Below are 19365 nucleotides of genomic sequence, written 5' to 3'. Positions count from 1 at the left end.
TGCGCTTGCGTGGCCGGCTGCGCAGGCGCAGGCGCAGGCGTGAGGCGGCCCTTCGCGGTCGAAAGGGGAATTCAAGGAGACCGGGGCGACGCGGCTGCGGGCGCCTCCTCGGGTTTGGGGCTGCCGCCATCATGCCGGGGATAGTGGAGCTGCCTACTCTGGAGGATCTGAAAGTGCAGGAGGTGAGGCTCGTTCGGAAGCCAGGCAAGCGGGGCATAGGGCTGCAGCTTTTCGGGCCTGGGCCCAGCCCTGCTTCGTCTCACTAGACTGTGGGCCCCGGCTTCCCCCACGCAGTGCCCCCCCAACACAAACACAGGTCGCTTCCCGGACGCCCCCTCCTCACCTCCGGGAATCGCCTCACCCCAAGCCCATCATGCAGTGGCTCTGTAGCGCTTTCCTCTCCAAGCCCACCCTGACCCCCAACGATCTGCTTGTCATTTACGTGAATAATAGTGGTACTTTTTCTTAAGCACCAGCCAGGGCCACTTTACTTACTTTAATGGCACGTAATACTTAACCCTTTCCGCGAAGGGAATATGCATCCCCGGGTGCTCGTAGCCGAGCGAGAGAGACAGTCGCTTGCAGGTGGCCTCATCCTTACCGTGTTGGAGTGGAACTAGGAAAAGGAAGCAGCAAGAGGAGATGATACTGGAGAGTGGAGTTGCTAACAGCCCTGGGAGGGTGTTTGGTTATAGGACACTTAAGGCGCTCATTTATTTAGGAGGATATCATTGAATAATTGCCGTATACATACGCACCGGAGAATAAGAGGTATGGTCCCTGCCCTCATGGAGCTTGTAATCTGACGGGGAGACAGACATAAAGAGGCAGTTCCAGTACAGTGAAATTTGTGCTATGAGGTGAAGATGAGACAGTATATCCAAATTATTGGCAGTACAGCCACACCTTGTCTAGATGTCAGGCCGGATGCTAGTTAATTACTTTACATCCATTAATCACACTCTGCCAGCAGCACTATGATCTAGGGTATTTTTGGTCTCTTCGTGTGAAAGGTGAGAAAACAGGCCTTGGGAGTAGAGGTCATTCGCCCAAGGTCATATAGTTTAGTAAGTGGCGGAGCTGGACTGTGAATCCAGGTCTGAGTTTAACACCCACGCTTTTAAACTCTTGTATTACAGGCAAAAGCTGAAGGGAGTGAGAAGGCTTAGCAGGATGTTTTGTGTCTGGGAGACAAGTGCTCTTTGATGTGATTCTAGGGTTGTGGGAAGCTCAGTTGTTGCTAAGCCTGGAGATAGGTACGTCAGACTGGTAGGACTGGGAAGCAGCTTCTGCAAGGCCAGACTTATTTTATAAGTGAGGTGGTGGAAGGTTTTAAGGCAGAAGAGTGTCATGGCAGGCCTGGATAGTAGAAAGGCTAGGCTGCATAAAAGGAGAAGGAGGGTAACACTAAAAGTTATGTGCCAGAAGTTATATCCCGGAAGTTAAGGGTTTTACTTTCATGACTTCACTTAATCCTACGTGCCTGTGAGAATGGCAGCTATTGTTTTTCGCAGATGAAGGGCTTTTTGCTCTGCTCAGGGACTTTAAAGTAAAGTGACATTTATTAAGTGGTGGCCTCCAGTATTCAGTCTTTGATTTCTTGTCCCACAGTGAAGCTGGGTTAGCCTGAGACTGCTGGATTTTTCATGGGAACTTTAATTTGTTTCAGCAAACACCCGAGGTTCTACTTCTGCAAATATTCTGTATCTGGAATAAATTTGCCGTTAGTGTTTATACAGTTGAATTGAAATACAGATAATTACATAAATAACTACAATACAAGACAAAGTGATTAAATGCTATGGAAGAGGAGCAGACGTAGTTTAAGAGAAGAGAGCAGGATTTAAAGTCGGATCTAAATTCCAGGCCTAACTGCTCGGTTACCTTGATTAGTCACTTGGAGTATTTGCAGACATAATTATTTTATTTGTAAGATGAAATGATTCCAGCTCTATACTTCTCTGAGGCTGTAAAGGAAAGAGAGAAAGCACTTCTCAGGCATAATGTGAGACTTGGCTAAATGGTATTTGAAGAATAGCATTTATAGGCCGAGATGGAGAAATGGGCTTTAAGCAAGGGTTAGATCTGAGCGAAGGTAAGGAGATGGGAAAATGCAGGGCTCCACTGATGAGTTCTGGGGACCATGAGTTCAGTGTTCTGAGACAGCAACAAGTCCCTTTTTGGAAGCATCTTGGGTGAGAAGGCTGGATCCAGAGGCTTTAAATACCCCGTAAAAAGTTTAGGCTTTGTTCTGTTGTTAAGCCTGAATCCTTCCAGGGCTTTGTTGCTAATTTGTTTTAAGGGAATATGATAAGAATTGTCTTTTAGGAAGATCCCTCTGGCAGCTCTGTGAAGAATGGATTGAAGAGAGGAAAAGAAAAGCAAGATTAGTTTTAGTGGCTGTTGAAATAATGAGGAGGCTGTTAATGACCTCAACATAATTGGGGACTGCTCACAGAACGGAAGAACAGATGTATCTGGAAGTGATCAGATGCAGCAGTGACTTAGGTATCAGGCAGGAAAGGTTGAGGAGTCTGTCGGATTTGTGACCTGACAATGGGGCTGAGGAAGCCAGAGGGAGCAGATTTGATAGACAAATTAAACACATTTTGGACCTCGTTTTCTTTGGAGTTATAACACATCCCTGTGGAAGAAGCATTCAGGAAACTCCTTGTACACATTGACCGTTTTGAGCAGAAATAATAGCTAATATTTATGATGTGCTAGGCACTGTTCTTAATATTTTTATATGTGTTAACTCATTGAAATCCTCAATAGTCCTATCAAATAAGGACAGTTATTCCCCATTTTCCACAAATTAAGTAAAATGGAAGGCACAGCATAAATTAAAGACTGTAGAAAGAGGTGCAGACATGGTTTAAGGAAGAGAGCCGGACTGGAAGATTGGTTGTAGATTGTAAGACTTTTTCCTGCCTCCCTTTCCACACCTGCAGATTGTATAGACCTGCTCTATGGGGAGGCTGTCATGAGGGTAAATGAGGAAGATGCTGGAACTCTGTGTTCTTTGAGACAAAGGGAGCTGAATGAATTTGAGAGGGTTTTCACAGTAAGCAGCTGTGAAAAGATGTTGTTTCTGTTGGAACTCATCAGTCTTCGTGAAGAAGCAGGTGAGGGGAGATGGTGCCATCCAAAGTCCTTTGCCACCTCAGTGAAGGTAATGTAAGACAGAAAGGACTGACTGAAGGTCACGGTGTTTGAATTCCAGTTCTGCAGTTGCCACTGACCTGCTGTGTCGTCTTGAGCACATCTCTTTCCCCAGGAAAGAGATTCGGTGAGTGGTTATTGTGTTTTATTTTCCTGTGACAGAGCATATTTTATATGCTCAACAACATGGGTGTGCCTGGATTTTGAAAAGACCTCTACATTGGTAGGAAAGTCAGGCAAAGAATGCCGTAACTTTTTTGGGCACGATAGCTGTGAAAGCATTTGAAAAGTCTTTAAGGCATTTGTCAAGGAAGTAAATATAACTGACTTAATTTTTTAAATATATTAAGTTTTTAAAAATTTGAATCTTGATTTTTTTTTAAGATTTTATTTATTTATTTGACACAGAGAGAGACCACAAGTAGGCAGAGAGGCAGGCAGCAGGGGCGGCGGGGAGCAGTCTTCCCGCTGAGCAGAGAGCCCGATGTGGGGCTTGATCCCAGGACCCTGAGATCATGACTTGAGCCAAAGGCAGAGGCTTAACCCACTGAGCCACCCAGGTGCCCCGATTTTTCTTTTTTTTTAAGAGAGGGAGCACGAGTGCATGTATGCACGGAGGAGGGGCAGATGGAGAGGGAGAGAGAATGCCAAGCAGGCTCTGCGTCCAGTGCAGAGCCTGACATGGGGTTCGATCCCACAATCCTGACATCACGACCTGAGCCAAGATCAAGAGTCGGGTGCCTAATCGACTTGGCCACCTATATGCCCCTGTCTTGATTTTTATTCTCTCAGCTCTTTACAGGTAATACAGCAAACAAGAGTATTCCCCTCAATTAACCTAAATAAACTCTTACTATAAAAAAATGTAATACAAAATCTTAGAGATTTTTAAACAAATTTATTAAAGTTGTCATGCAGACTTTTATCATAAGTTTGTCTTTGCTTTGATAATTATAGCAAGTATAATATTAGTAGACATCGTCCTAACTTTGTTCTCCTCTTCCTGTAGTGTGTAGATGAATTACTCTCTTCATCTTTCCTTGCCATTTATTGTATTAATAATTTAACCTAAGCTATGTGAAATTCATAAAAAATAAGATTGTAGGGGCGCCTGGGTGTTACATTTGGTTAAGCATCTGATTCAGTTTCAGCTCAGGTCATGATCTCAGGGTTGTGAGATGGAGCCCTGTGGGGCTCTGCACTCGGTAGGGATTCTGCTTGAGACTCTCCCTGCCCCTCCCCTCCATGTGAACTCTCTCTCTCTCTCTCTCTCTCTAAAATAAATAAATCTTTAAAACATAAATCAAATTTATAAAATTTTTAGCATAAAAATAATTATAACATTATTCTTACATAAGAATCCTTAGTAAATATTTACAAATCAAATCCAGTAATATCTTACAGCATAATACACTATGGCAGACTAGATTTTATTCTATCTATAACGGGAGAGTTTTGGAAAATCTGTTAGTGCTCTATACTTACAGATTAATGAAAAAAAAACCCTGAAATTTTCAGTCTTTCCAGAAAGAACAGTAAAACAAAGCCAGTTCAGATTAGAAGGAAACTTCTTACTGAGGAATATCTGAAGAACTATATCCCAGACAACAGTGACAAACGTTGAACCGAACTGTGCTTTAAAGTCTAGAAAGAGGCCAGAGTATGCCTACTGCCATTGCTGTTCATCTGTATTATCCTAGAGTTTAGTCAAAGCAATAAGATAGGGGAAAAGGAAAAAAAAAGATACAAATATCAGAGAGGAAGGGCGGTAGTTTTTACTTATAAATGGGAGTTTTTCCTCTTAATTGTCATTAGTTTTGTATCAGAGCTGAGTTCAGAAAGATCTGGCTAGAGAGGAGATACAGTGTACAAACAAGCAGTAACGAATTTGAAAATCTAATAGAAAAAAATATCCTATTAAGTGTTTGAAAAATGTTATAATACTCTGAAATTAAACAAGAAATGTGCAAGGTTCCTATATGACTGAAGCTCTGGTTTTAACCAAAGAGCATAAGAATGACCTGAAGAAGAGGAGGGACATACTTTATTTTGGTGAAAAGGCATAATTCATGTAGTCTTGTCTCTTCTGTGAGTGTTGGATCCCCGTCCCTGGCGCGCAATGAGCACTCATCAGCTACTTGTGCTGGACACTATTTTGGGTGCTTGGTGAGCCACGGTCAACATGACATTTAATTATAGTTCCATTTAGGGAGAATTGACATCTTTAGTCTCAGCTCTCTGTTGAAAAAAATCCCTACCCTCTTGGAGCTTATATTCTAGTGGTCACACATAGAGTGACTGCTGATGATAGCTTTTATGAGGTCAGTAGAAAAAGATCCTCTGAGGAGATAAAATTTGAACAGAGACCCGATACCGTAAACATGCTTGTTCCCTCTGATATAATACATGACTAAACTTTGTGCAGTTCCAATGCAAATTATCGGACAAAGGGGTTCTTCTGAAAGAATAACGGAAGTGACTCTGAAACAGAGGAATGATGAGGAGGGTGGTCCTCCCAGACAGCAAACGTTCTAAGTTCTAGTAATGGAGCTGTTGTGGTATGGGCCCAGGAAAAGGCGGTGCACAAAGTTGGCCAGTAGACCCTTGCTGTGGGTGCAGTTAGAGGGACCTTGGTCTGTGTGCAGTCCCCTGTGAGTGAGCTGTAACTACGCTTTCTCAGGAAAGTGTCCTGGGAGGCAAGTGAGAGACTAACATAGTTATGGGGTGGCTACCTTGGATATAGTCTGTAATTGTAAAAAATTGAAAAATTTTAGTACTTTATTATTAGTAATAACTTTCTGGACTAGATGCCCTCTAACTGATCCTTTCCAGACTCATCCTCTGTGATTCTGTAGTCTTCTGGGAAATTTATCTGTTCTATCACTTTTATTCCTGAAAAGGAGACTCATCAAGGCTCCCCAGAGTTAGGGCCCTCCATCATCCTTCAGAACTCCGCTTTCAGAGAGGAAAGGGTTCTGTTAGGGCTGCCATTTCCTTATGTCTTAAATGGGGAGAGTAATGTCAACCCAATGAGATGACTCTGAAGGTATATAGAACATCATGCGTGTGAAAGAGCCTTGCGATTTCTAAAGCAGCGGAGATCACAAGGGATTATTATGGGATCCCCTAATTTTCGGGGTGGAGGTAGACCAGTGCTACCTGTATTTCCTCTGTTTTGAGTGGCAGGAGGTGAAGATGAGGAAGTGATATCCTGGTCACAGATCTGTGGTCTGTCTCCTGCTGTCCTTTCTCCAGGTGAAAGTCAGTTCTTCAGTGCTCAAAGCTGCCGCCCATCACTATGGAGTTCAGTGTGATAAGCCCAACAAGGAGTTCATGCTCTGCCGCTGGGAAGAAAAAGACCCCAGGCGGTGTTTAGAGGAAGGCAAGCTTGTCAACAAGTGTGCTCTGGACTTCTTCAGGTAACAGTCTTTCACAACAGTGCTGCGGGGCTGAAACATGTAGGTGTCTGTATCCCGGTGAACATTAAGTGAAGGAAGAGTTTTGGTAGGAAATGCAAGACCTTGAAATCTGATAGACCCAAAAAGCCTACAGTAAGTGATGCAGTTATTTTTGTTATTTGTTTTTATTATTTGGTGTGTTCTTTAATATCTGTGAATGTTAATTTCCAAATTATAGAATACTATGTTATCTTATATAGGATTGTTAGGAAAAATTTGTAGAAGTACGCAATAACAACTCAGTTCACTGCTTGCTAACAGGAATTCACTAGATTGCTGTTACTACAGAACACTCAGTTACCGTGGAGTGAAAAGTGGGTACAGAGTCAAGGTATTAAGTAGGCCATTATGCTTGATACTGTAAGTAAGAAAAATCCAGATTGTAATTGTAGGGAAATGTTTTGACAGACTGTCTTAAAAGGGACCGAAACTCTACTTGAAGGGAATTGGCTTGCGTAGCTGTAAAGCCCAGGAACAGGACTGGGATTGGGCAGGGCTGGAATCAAAGGGCTTGCGTAATTTCATAACTACTTCGTATCTTTTTGCCTCGCTTCTCCTCCCCCAGTCTCTTAGTTCTGTTTTTCTCTGTCAGGTTCATTTTCAGAGAGACTCTTTGCTTGCTGTAGCAGAAGTGGCCACCAGCCACTCCACACCGCTGTGCTGCTTGCCTAGTACACGTAGGCCAGCCGAGCCAGTTGTCCAGTGGTGTGAGCAGGGCTCCCGGGACCGAGTCTCATTGGCCTGGCTGCTTGATTTCATATGCATATCTTTGAATCAGGTGTGTTTCAGGAGATAAAATGCTGTGCTTGGTCAGGCCTAAATTGGGAAGTAGACTCAGATTCAGCTAAACCACTCTGCTGAGAGATAGGGAGGGATTGTTCCCCAAAGGGAAATTAGAAGGATGTTACAGAAGAATGGGGACTGACTGCTGGCTAGGCAAAACCCACAGATGTCCACTATAATGATGGGAGAGGGAAAAATCAAACTTCCTTCACATAATAGCTACTTTCTTTCTTTCTTGGTTCTGCTCTTTGTCCATATGCGAAGATATTTTTGTGGTTAGAGTCATAGTAGTGTGTGACTTAAAATTCATTTTTCCCTGAAACTGTTGGGAGCATTCTTTGCCGTTGCTGGATTGTCTTCATGACCATCATTTTTAATGGCTATATAATATTCCACCAGCGGGTAAACCAAACCTAATTTGCCTGACCAATTCCTGTTATTAAACATCATTTTTTCCCCAGTTTTTGATTGTTTTAGATAAAATTGCAGTGATTACCTTTGTGTGTAGCTCTTTTTCTCTTTTTAATTAATTCCGTGGCATAAACTTCTCAGTAGTGAGATTATGCTATGAAAAGGCTTTGAATATTATTTATGGCTCTTGGACTATAGTCGTCATTTTCTTAAAAGTTGGGTCACTTTATGCTGCCTTCAGCACTGTATCTTTTTTTTACCTTACCGGTATTGTGTATTATTTAAGTATTTGATAGGTGCAAAATGATATTTTATTCTTGCTTGAATCTGCATTGGTTTGATTGCTAACTAGTTTACGTGTTTACTTTTTAAACTTTTCTAAGAGAACTTTGGAAAACAATTTCTGCTTTGGCCTAGAGGTAGTACTTTTAAGTGGACGGTGTTTGGATTTCACAAGCTCCCGAGGTGCCCAGCTGCCTCCATGAGAGGTTGCTGCCTCCATGCTAAAGTTGCTCTTTGTAGGCATTAGGAGGTCATAGTTGGGTGTGGGTACCAGGGTAGCAGGAGAGACTGAGTACTCTAGTAATGCTAGCAGCTCTTCCGCTGTCCCATGCTGGAGGAATTAAAAAACTGGCCTTGGAAACAGTAGCCTGCTACCAGCCTGATTCTCAGTGGAGGGGGGTGCAGTTTTGTGTACTGTGGGCATCCTGTTCAGTGAGGCTAGGGGCCGTTCAGAAGAGCTCCATATGGCTTTGCTGGTCTTCCTTCTTTCCTGTGCACACCCCGCCACCCCCAGGTTATACGAGAATTCCTGGAAAGGTATGTAAGAAGCTGGGTACATTGGTTGCTTCCTAGGAGGGAAACCCAGCAAGAATGGAAAGCAGCTTTTTCACTGTGTATTTCCTCCATCCCATCTCTGAGGTTCTTGCTGAGCTGCGTGCAGTAAGATCCCCGTGTTGAGTGTAGCTAGATTCTTAGAGTACGGCAAGCTAGCACTTTCTAGTCATGATTCCATTAGGGGAAGGAGAGTGTTGCCTCATGTAAGGCTTTTACTTAAAATAATGGCATTTTATTCTTCGTTGAATTGGCATTTATTGGATTACCAGCAAGGCTGAATGGTGAGAGAAGGGAGTTCTGCAAAATAATTGAAGCTTATCTCTCACACACACAAGTTACCTTTTCTTCAACCAGTTTTGGTGGTCACTGAATGAGTTACATGCTGCCTTGCTTCTTAACAGAGGCCACCGAATGTAATTCAACTTTTTAAATGACCGGTGAATCTGTTTCTGTTCAGTGCGTCACTAGAGCGAGGGCTCCCAACTGTGAGGAGCGTAAGGTGGTTTGTCCACACCGATGCTTCAGGATCTTCCGCGTGTTGGTTTGTGTATTTGCCTTTTACATTTCCGTCTCTTCCTTTGCCATCGTCTCCGCGCTGCCTTCTGTCAGCGTGCCGCCTCGGATGATGCCGCCTCTTCAGGTTTGCTCAACCGATCACCTTTAGAATCGGATCTAAAGGCGAGACCACGTAGGCCCTAAGTGAGGAGTGTTCCGTGGAAAAGATAGTGCCTCAGACCGCAGTCTTCGCATTTCAACTCCTTTAGTTTCGCTGCATAGGTAAATGAGGCCTTCTTCCTCAGAAATCTTTTTCTACTTACTGGTTCTCAATCTGAGGATCTCCAGATTGTCTGTAAGTGAGGTAAGAGCGTCCGCTCCCCTACCTTTCAGAAGGCGAGGCTGTGCTTTTGAGGTCGGTGCTTGCTTTTTCCTTACTTTCCTGTTTTTCCTTCTTTTGCAAGGAGCCGTCCCCAACCGAGCCCTCTTTTCCAGGCAGATAAAGCTTCACTGTGCGGAGCCCTTCACAGACTATTGGACCTGCATCGACTACTCCGGCCTGCAGCTGTTTCGTCGCTGCCGCAGACAGCAGGCCGGGTTTGACGAGTGTGTGCTGGACAAGCTGGGATGGGCGCGGCCTGACCTGGGAGAACTGTCCAAGGTAAAAAGTCTCCTCCTGCTGGGGCTCCGCCTTCTGACCGACGGGTGGGGAAGGGCAGGAGGGGTGGTCAGAAAAGGGTCTTCTTTTTTGTTTTCTTTTTTAAAGATTTTATTTATTTGTTTGATAGAGATCACAAGCAGGCAGAGAGGCAGGCAGAGAGAGAGAGAGAGAGAGGAGGAAGCAGGCTCCCTGCCGAGCAGAGAGCCGGATGTGGGGCTCGATCCCAGGACCCTGGGATCATGACCTGAGCCGAAGGCAGAGGCTCTAACGCACGGAGCCACCCAGGCGCCCCAGAAAAGGGTCTTCTGTGAGTACAGATCGGATGGGAAAAAATCTGTTTATGAAACAGGTTAATGAGGGAGTGATTATACACAATCCAGGAGTTTAATAAAAATATTTCTTTAAATAGATCGTCCAGCATGTGCAGATTTTTGTTTAATTAGCTAATTGGAGAACAGAAGGGAGGAGATGAGGAGAGGCACAATGTTAGGGGCACTGGCAGTTGAAAGCATTGAAGTTACCCTAGAATTCAGAGAGGAAATAGGACCAAGGTATGCCGGATTCTACAGGCCAGATTTATCAGTACCTGAGATTTTTAAGTGTATCCCGGTAGTTTAAAAAGCACGTTTTCCTACTCTGTTCTGTATTTCCTATCTCAGTCATGACACCACCATCTCTTGAAACATCAGAAACCTCGATGTCTTTTTTCTTCATGTCCCCTTCTCCCTTTATAAAAAATCATCAGTTCCTATAGGTAAGCATTTCCTGGGTGATTTTTTTGAGTCTTCTCACTGTCCCCACATCTTGAACAGGATTCTTAATTTAGGCTGTGCGAATATCTGGGAGGGGAGGGTGGTCCTGTTCAGATTTTAGAAGACCTTATATCACCTGAAATTGAAGAATTTAGGCTATCATTACATCTTCACATGATCTGTATAAAAAATAAATATCACTTTCTTTTTAAAACTTTTCAGGGGCTTGCCCTTGCTTGCAGTATTCTAGCTTACAAGAGCCTGTGTGATCTGACTTATCCTGCTGCTGCTGTTTCGCTTTTTTGTTTTGGTTTTGTTTTGTTTTTGAGAGAGGGGAGCAGAGGGAGAAGAGAGTCGCACGATTCTCACACAGGGTTTGATCTCATGACGCTGAGATCATGACCTGAGCCGAAATCAAGAGTCAGACACTTAACCAACTGCACCACCCGGGTGCCCCGACCTGCTCCCGCTTCTTGAGCCTCAATCGTCCTCCATTACCTCTGGGACAGATAGGTGGCAGGATGGCAGGGAAAACTCGGGTTTGACTGGAGGAAGATAGTACTACTGAGTCACTGTGGGATCCTGAGCAAATTGGTGACTGTTTCCTGTCCTACCACATCTCCGAAATAGGACCAGTACTCATCCCTAGTTTTCTGTGAGGATTAAGCTCGAGAGCTTTTGTGAACTTCCAGCCTAACGCCTGGTGCATAGGTCCACAGTTTGCCCTTGTTCTCTTCCCTTTATGTATAGTATCTGTGGGTAGTTGGGTCTTAAGCTTGGTGTCATAAGGAGATGAGTGCTTTAGCAACTTTGTTTTGCTTTTGTCCAGATTGATTATCTTCAGATATCTTCTTTTGCTGCCCTGCACAAATCACTTTAAATTGTGGATAACTCTGTTGGAAGGTGGTGGGACCTACACAGTGACCAATGAAAACAACCTATTCTCATTCCTGTTTCTAATCAAAGGAGAATTAACAAATCATGCTGTTAAGAAAGCATATTGATTCCTGAACCTTTGCGTTAACATTTTTAAAAAACCTATAAAATACTGTCTTGTTTTCTAAAGTTTATTTCTTTAAGAGGATTATCAGTTTTAGTCATACTTCATATCAGAATCCAGTAATCTTTTTTTAGAAATGTCATGACCAGCTAGATAAAGCTTAACTTTTAGCTGCATTCACTTTTGCATTCTGCTTCCACCGGCTTGCCTTTCTTCCTTCTGTGCCGCTGGCCAGTTTCTGCTCACTCTTCTGCCCTCAGCTTTGATGTCAATGTCATTTGAAGTTTCCAACCTTCCTAACCAGTTACTCTCTCTCCCCCATAATTCTACCATCCTGGGAAGGCTAGCATTGACAGTTAACTTACGGAGCACCCGCAAAGCATCAGGCACCTGACTGTGTAGTATCCTAATAGCACTGTCAGCCAGTAGTCTCATCAAGAGATGGGAAATTGAGCATTGGGTAGACTGCCCAAGGTTGAATACCTAGCAGTTAGTTTGACCACATGCTTCTGCTCCTTTTCTCTTTCCATATGATATAGAAGAGGAAGTTGTTTTCTTGTTCTTGCCACAAATAATCTGTCCTTTTAAGGGGTCTGTTCATTACTTTAAATTTAAGAAACATGTTTCTAGATTTATTTCATACATATCTTGAATTCCTGAAAGGAGCTTCACATGCCAGGTGGAGGCATTTGGAGGAACTCTGTCAAGCAATAAGGAACCATTAGTGATCTCTGTGGTGGAGAGAGGAGAACACTGTTCTAAAAAACAAGCAAACAGCTACTCTGGACCTGTAGACAGAAGGCTTAGGTCCTTGCTCCAACTCAGACACGGAGCGTGTATCTTGATCACGGGCGGGTTAGACTCCCTGGTCCTCACCTGTGAACTACAGATAACGTCTCACAGTGTGGTGATAGCAATAATTGTGCTACTGTGTTCCTGAAAGCTCCATTCACAGTAAATGGTTTTTGAATTTGTGCAGATGGGAAGACTCATCAGTCATATCATAGGGAGTGGCTCGAAGATCAGACCACTGCATAACAACATTGTTAATAACTGTGGCCTTATCTTTCCATTTCTCTGTTTGTTTCCTCATCTTTAAAGTGAGAACAATTGCCGGTGGGTTTCTGATGGAGATTTTGTGACCATCAGGGCTGATGTGGATGTGACCACCTTCCGTCTCTCTCCTCTTACCATCGTGTAGTGCTCCAGTGAGCTGCCAGGCCTGTTGGCTTGGCTCTCCCAGTTCTGGTCCTGCCCCTCTCTCATCTAGCTTCCGGACCTTCCAGCCTGCACATGTGCTTGAACTGCTTCCCTGCTTCCGTGCACCTGTTACCACTGGGGTCAAATTCATACACTTCGCACATCGTCTGGTACCCTTCACTGTCAGGCCCTTGTCAACCAGTGTAGTATGTTATTTAAAATGTTATTTAAAAGCACAAGCTTTGGAGTAGGCAGATCTGGCTTCAAGGACTAGTTTTCCCACTGGTAAGCAGGTGGCCACAGGAAACCTCTGTGAGATGATCTCATGGGAGTTTGAGAATGAAATGGAATAAGGCACTCAGTATCGTTTCAGGCGGGCGCTTGCGTAGGTGCCTCTTTTCCCACCGCTATTCATGCAGTCTTTGCTTTGCCATTCTAAAGATATGCCTCTCTGTGTACACACACACTGATTACCTGGAATGTCTTTCTCCTGCTAATCTTTCTGCCTGGCTCATGGGCATCCTTTAAGATGACGCTAAAGGTCACCCCTCTGAAATCATCCAGCCCCAGCCTTCAGGATGGGTGACATGTGCACAGTCCTTGCTCTGAATCCTAAGTGTCAGCATTTAGTTCCTGCCTCAGTTGTGATAATTTGGTTAGGAAGTCTTGATTGATTTTCTTGTCTGGCTCCCTCGAGGACAGTGTGTCTTGTTCCTTACTGTTTCCGAAACTTCTACCACATGGAACGCCCCAGAGAAGGCTTTCTTAAATGTTCGTTCAAAGGTCAAATGAGTCTAAATATGGTTTGCTGGGGCTTGAAAAAAGAGGGTTAGTCGGGACAGCAGGACCAGAGAGGAAATGCTGGGAAGTACGTTCTTGGTCTCAGACCGTTGCACCTGACCTCAGCCTTGCTTCTGTCCTCTTCGCCCCTCACAGGTCACCAAAGTGAAAACAGATCGACCTTTACCGGAGAATCCCTATCACTCAAGAGCAAGACCAGAGCCCAACCCTGAGACCGAAGGGGAGCTGAAGCCTGCCAAACACGGCAGCCGTGTTTTTTTCTGGACCATGTAAAGACGGCTCCATGGCCCACATTCAGTCACATGCCCAGACAACCACTGGTGAAATTCCCATGCAGTTTGCATCGACCGATAGAGTGTTCTTTCCGGGATCACAAACTTAACAAAAAAGTTAATTTATGTGACTTGGCAGATATTCTATACCATTTCCTGGCCATTAAAAATTTTAAAGGAAACAGTTGTATTTTATTATGTTTTATATAACCTTTTGGCCTTTAAAGATGACTTCCCTTTGCTTGTTCTTCTTGTGGTCCTCCCTGCATCTCTCTCTTCGTTTTAAGTAGGCATTCACCAGTGTGGCCGGGGTGCCACATTCGACGAGGCAAAGATGACTATGTAAAGGAAAGGCCCTCTTACCTGTCTGCGTTCACACATTTTGAATTCTTACCTCTCTCCCCATCCAACATCTCAGACAAATAGCTTTTCCTAAAGGTCATACAAGGGAAGTGTCCAGGATAGGAGAAGTGAAGAAATGTTTGAGCCTTGTGACTCAGGCCATGGGAGGGGCCTCCTGGCTGGGTTTTAGGCAGTCTTGCTCAAAGTTTCTTAAAGAACCAAACTTCCACCACTTCCCCTTGATATCCCATCCTCAAGCATTATAACCCAGATGTTTTTCCTGATAGACAAGGGAGGTGGAGGCTGAACTCCCAGCTCCAAAGCCAGGAAGTCGGGAGGTCTGAGTGTCAATTCCAACCTTGGGTGTGTTCCTTAACCTCTTGTGAGAGGTTGAATTTGAGGACAAACTAAAGGCAACATGCTTATCTACCTCCTGGGCAGGTTAAAGCCACAAGTATTTATAAAGCTGTGGTTCAAAGCACTATTATGTCCTTATTTTCCCTTTCATTCAGTTCCTTTTTCACTACCAGGCTATTTCCTTTACATCTGACTGGGTCGCTCTACACCCTTATGCTCGTGGCCTTCAGTTGCACATGGCCCTGCGTAAGTCCGTGGCAACTCCCTGGGCTTTGGTTTCCTTTTTTGGCACTCTAAAAAGCAGAGTTGTCCTATAAGTCTTTCCGAAGGCCTTTCTAACTCCCACTCCAGAGATCCCAGGCGGGGAGAGTCCTGGGAGGCATTGGAGAGGTACAGGGCCTGTTGCCCAAAGTGTCAGCACAGCTCAAAGACAAAGCCCTGTGTGATCGGCCTGACCCCTCCCCCTACCCTAGTCCTACCCCACAGTTGGGAGCACTTTGGGGGAACCTCACGCTCACCTGTTCTGCAAAAGTTCCTGGCCGGCTGCCTTTGCCTCATTCTTGAAATTAATGTCGAAGAAGAATAGAGTCTTAAATTTTATTTTATTTTATTTATAAGTAAATTTTTATTTATATAAATAATATAAAATTTATAAATAAAATTTATTTTATTTTTTTAGATTTTATTTATTTGACAGATCACAAGTAGGCAGAAAGTCAGGCAGAGAGAGGGGGGTGGAAGCAGGCTCCTCACCAAGCAGAGAGCCCGATGCGGGGCTCGATCCCAGGACCCTGAGGTCATGACCCAAGCCAAAGGCAGAGGCTCAACACTTTGAGCCACCCAGGCACCCCAAATTCTTAAATTTTAAAAACAGCTAAGGCAACCTCTATTAACCTGTTGGTGGCCAAGTAGTTGGAAGCTACCCCTGGGGTGGGGAAGGTACAAGCATGCTCATGGATTGGCATTTATGTGACACCAAGCTATGTGTTGCTTCTTAGATTCTTTCTGCAAAGGAAGCTGGGACCCTCATGAGGAGTAGATATTTGTTGAGCACGGTGCATTGTGCCGAGTGCTTCCCATGTGCCAACTCTCAGTGCTCAGGTTTTGAAAGAGTCTGTTTGTCCGGTCCATTTCACAAAGGAACACTAGCTTAGGGAGCGGCGGAGAAGCCCCGGTCCTGACGAAAAATAGCAGGTGTGGTAGCCACATCAAGACTGGCTCTGGTGGCCATGCTTGTTCTTTGAAGACAGTGGTTCTCAGCCTTGGGTGCGAGTTCAAGTCATCTGGAGACCCTCAAATGCCTTTGTCTGGTTACTGCCCCCCAGAGATTCTGATTTAATTGATCTGCCAGTGCCTGGAGTTCTTTTTATTATTTTTTTCTTAAGATTTTATTTATCTGACTAGATAAAAAAGATCACAAGTAGGCAGAAAGGCAGGCAGAGAGAGGAGGAAGCAGGCTCCGTGCTGAGCAGAGAGCCCGATTTGGGGCTCGATCCCAGGACTCTGGGATCATGACCTGAGCCGAAGGCAGAGGCTTAACCCACTGAGCCACCCAGGCGCCCCGGGCCTGGAGTTTTTGAAAGCTCTCGAGATTACTCCAAGGTCCAGCCAGGGGATAGGTCACTGATAGTACATATAAAGCAGACCCAGGTTAAGCACTACTAAGTTGGAAGTGGCTAAACAGATTTAAACTCAGATACATCTGGTTCCAAAGTCCATACTCTTAGCATGTATTACTGCGTATAAGTCATGTAAGATCTTAAAATGAAGATTCTGGTTCAATTGGTCTGGAGTAAGTGCTGAGGTTTCTAGTAAGCTTCATGTTGGGGCTGATGGCTGCTGGACATGGACCACACTTTGGTTAACAAGGGAATAAACCATCTTTCTGAGTGGACAAACTTCAGCTGATGGATCCATCCTGCTGCAGGGTCTAGCTCCAGGTCCCCTGTGATAATTCACCTTTTTAGAATCAGAGCAACAAGGCTCGAGCTGTTAATGGCTGCAAATTCAATTGTAGGATGTTTTAACTTTTGCCCAAGTTGGACAGAAGTTCTTGCCTTTCCCCCCTCCCCACCTTGCTTTGAATTCCTTGGACAAAGAAACTAACATTTGGCTTTCCTGTATTCTTGATGGAATTACACCACATCATAGCCTTCTAGGACCAAAGCATCTAAGCAAAGATAGAATCCCCCAATATCTCAGAACAAACGCTTCTCTCAATTTCAGTAGGTGAAAGGTCACAGAACAATTTGAAAGCAGTTAGAGCAAAGGATCTCCGAGCAGGGCTTCAAATAAGAGAATCTTCCTGCTGGTTTGGCTGGAGAATAATGAGACTAATTCCTCCCATTTCCAAAGGAAATTTATCTGCCCCTTTTCCTCTGCCCAGCCTGTTCCTGTCTTCCCTATCTGAGCGAGTGGTGTCTCCATCCTTCCAGAGTCAAACATGAGACGCACCTTTTGACTCCTGCTCACTCCTCTTCGAGTTCCAGTCCAACACGCAGCCCTGTTGAGTTCCTTCCATAATCTCCCACATTTGTTACTTCCGTTTTTATCTGTCACTGTCCTTGCTTGTTTTTGTTCCCCTTGCCTGGGTTGTTAACACCGCTTCCGGATGGGTCTCCTACGGCCACCTCGAACTCCAGTGCACCCTCTGACTTGCTGCGTGTGCCTCTTACTGCTCAAAAACGGTCAGTGGCTGCTGAGTGGCTATTGACTGGGACCAAATTCTTACTGGCATTCTGACACTCCGTAATCTGGCCTTAGCTTAACCCATTTCCCCACCATTATCTTCTCCTTATCATGTGCCCCACCGTCTCCCAGGTGCCATTCCTCAGCACTGTTCTCTGGTTTCCTGATCATCACTGATGCTGTCATCCACTTGCTGGGAAACAACCCTTCCCCCATCTCTGCCTCTTGAAACTCTACCCATCTCTCAAGGCAAACACAAATGCTGTCTTCCCCAGGAAGTGTCCCCTTCCTACAGCCAGAAGTGGTCTTTCCTGCCCCTTTGTTCCCAGGACACAATATAACACGTGGGTTGAGCACAAGGGATCTGGAGTTGGGCTGCCTGGATCTGAATCCAGCCTCTTTCTCTCCAGAGGCCGACTGAGACACCACCAGCTTCCTCCCCCAGCACTGTTCCCCCAACTCAATCCACATGACTCTGCTCTCTGCCATTTCAGGCTCCCGTACCCTTCCTAGTATATGCCCTCTGCCCCAAAGTTCTCCCCTACCTCTTCTTGGTGAGTCTTTCCCTCGAGATGCAACTCGAATTTGTCTCCTTTGTAAAACATCCCTCAACTACCCCCAGAGTGAACCACACCTTCCCTTCCTCCGCATTCAAGAGCATCCTTGACCATGACGGCTGTCGTACCCCTTGTGAGCAAGAATCGCATCCCATTTTCCACAGCATCTACTTGGTGTCACGGCAGCTGGTGGATAGTCACTGCTTGATAACTATTCTTTGGACGAATGTTATTCACCCATTGGCCTCTCTAAAAGGGATTAGCTTAGTTGCTCATAAATGTGTATCTTTGTGCAGAATAAACATAAGAATGTTTTCTGTTCAAAGAGGGGTGCTGGTTTCTGCTGTAATGATTTAGCATCATTGGAGAAAGAAGGAAACCCTCAGGTTTTTGCCTTTTTTTTTCCCCCCTAAAAGAGCACAGAAATCTCTGTCACGGTCTCAGTAAAAATGCTGTCTGTGAACGGAAGGGAGAATGCATAAAAGGTCAGATTAGGCTATGGTAATAAGAAATATAATTGCATGCTGGTATTCCTTTAATTTGAGGGTTGAATGCAAATTAAGCAGGCATGCCCTTTCTGGAAGCCTTGTTTTAATCAATTCTGCTGCTCTGGTGGAAGAGTTGAAGCCATAAAGGATGATAATAATGTTTCTTTCATTTGCCATCTGAAACTACGGTATTAGGTGATGTGACAGTATTTTGATGTAAAGGCTTCTTTCCTTCCTTCCTTCTTTGCTTGCTTGCTTCCTTCCTTCCTTCCTTCCTTCCTTCTGATTGTCTGCAGACCATGCAGCACCATTTTGTTGCTGGGTTCCAAGGATCTGCGGTTCCCAGTGGTGAAGTCAGCCCCATGAACTTTCAAGTAAAGCCTTTGGCATCTTTTCTTCTCTATTGGTGTGTGATGGGCAGCGGGCACAGTTGGGGGTGGTGGAGGGCCCTGATCCCGTTCCTAGCTCCATCTCTGACCTTGTTGTGTGGCTTTGGCAAAGCACTTCCCCTCTGAGTCAGTTTCTTTAGCTGTAAAGTGAAGTATGGGACTAAGATGGTATCCAGGCTCTTTTCCACGCCAAGAGTTATATGAAACACTGTTTCTCTGCTAGCCAACTTGTTGGGGGAGATGATGGAGTTTTATTGGTTAGATCTGATCACCTGAGCAGTTCATTCTGGAAATTTCACTAAAATGAGAAGGGCATTTCAGGCTTTGTTTTAAATAAATCACCCACAGTGGCATTTAAAGGGCATGATGTAGAAGAGACTGAGGGAGTTGATCATCTATTTAGAAATCGTTTCCTGTAACTTGTTATTTGAGGCTGAGTTTGTTCCGAGGATTATTATGAAGGCTTTGCACTTAAGAGTTGAAGGAGGAACCCTTTGGAGACCATCCCCTATTTGGACTCCTTCTGATTGCTAAGTCCAGTCTGAAGCACCCTGCCCTCGTGGTTCAGACTGGCTGACAGCGGAGGCTGGGGCAGAGTGGAGGGTGGAAGTGGGGAGGGTCACCTGGGGGAACAGGCAGCAGCACCCAGAATATGAGGGGGGACTGGACATCAGAAGCCCAAAGGCCAGCAAGTGGGATAAACTGAGAC

At 44.8% G+C, this 19365-nt stretch overlaps 1 protein-coding gene across 2 annotated transcripts; it reads left to right on the top strand.

Annotated features, from left to right (window-relative positions):
• Positions 1 to 31: 31 nt before the first annotated feature.
• Positions 32 to 14017, top strand: NDUFA8 (NADH:ubiquinone oxidoreductase subunit A8). Of its 2 annotated transcripts, none has more exons than XM_032865779.1 (4): positions 32 to 182; positions 6421 to 6584; positions 9645 to 9810; positions 13699 to 14017. In XM_032865779.1, the coding sequence occupies exons 1-4, from the start codon at positions 132 to 134 to the stop codon at positions 13834 to 13836; spliced, it is 519 nt and encodes a 172-aa protein (XP_032721670.1). In that variant the 5' UTR covers positions 32 to 131; the 3' UTR covers positions 13837 to 14017. The 2 variants fall into 2 exon arrangements, with proteins under 2 accessions (XP_032721670.1, XP_032721671.1); XM_032865780.1 differs by lacking the exon at positions 13699 to 14017 and adding an exon at positions 10369 to 10438 and having other exon boundaries at positions 9645 to 9830.
• The last annotated feature ends 5348 nt before the right edge of the window (positions 14018 to 19365 follow it).

Source organism: Lontra canadensis, unplaced genomic scaffold (genome assembly GCF_010015895.1).
Source record: "Lontra canadensis isolate GAN:19392208 unplaced genomic scaffold, GSC_riverotter_1.0 scaffold30, whole genome shotgun sequence".
In the NCBI taxonomy this organism is placed as follows: Eukaryota; Metazoa; Chordata; class Mammalia; order Carnivora; family Mustelidae; genus Lontra; species Lontra canadensis.
Note: the sequence above shows the minus strand (reverse complement) of the source record. Positions and strands in the feature narration are given on the sequence as shown.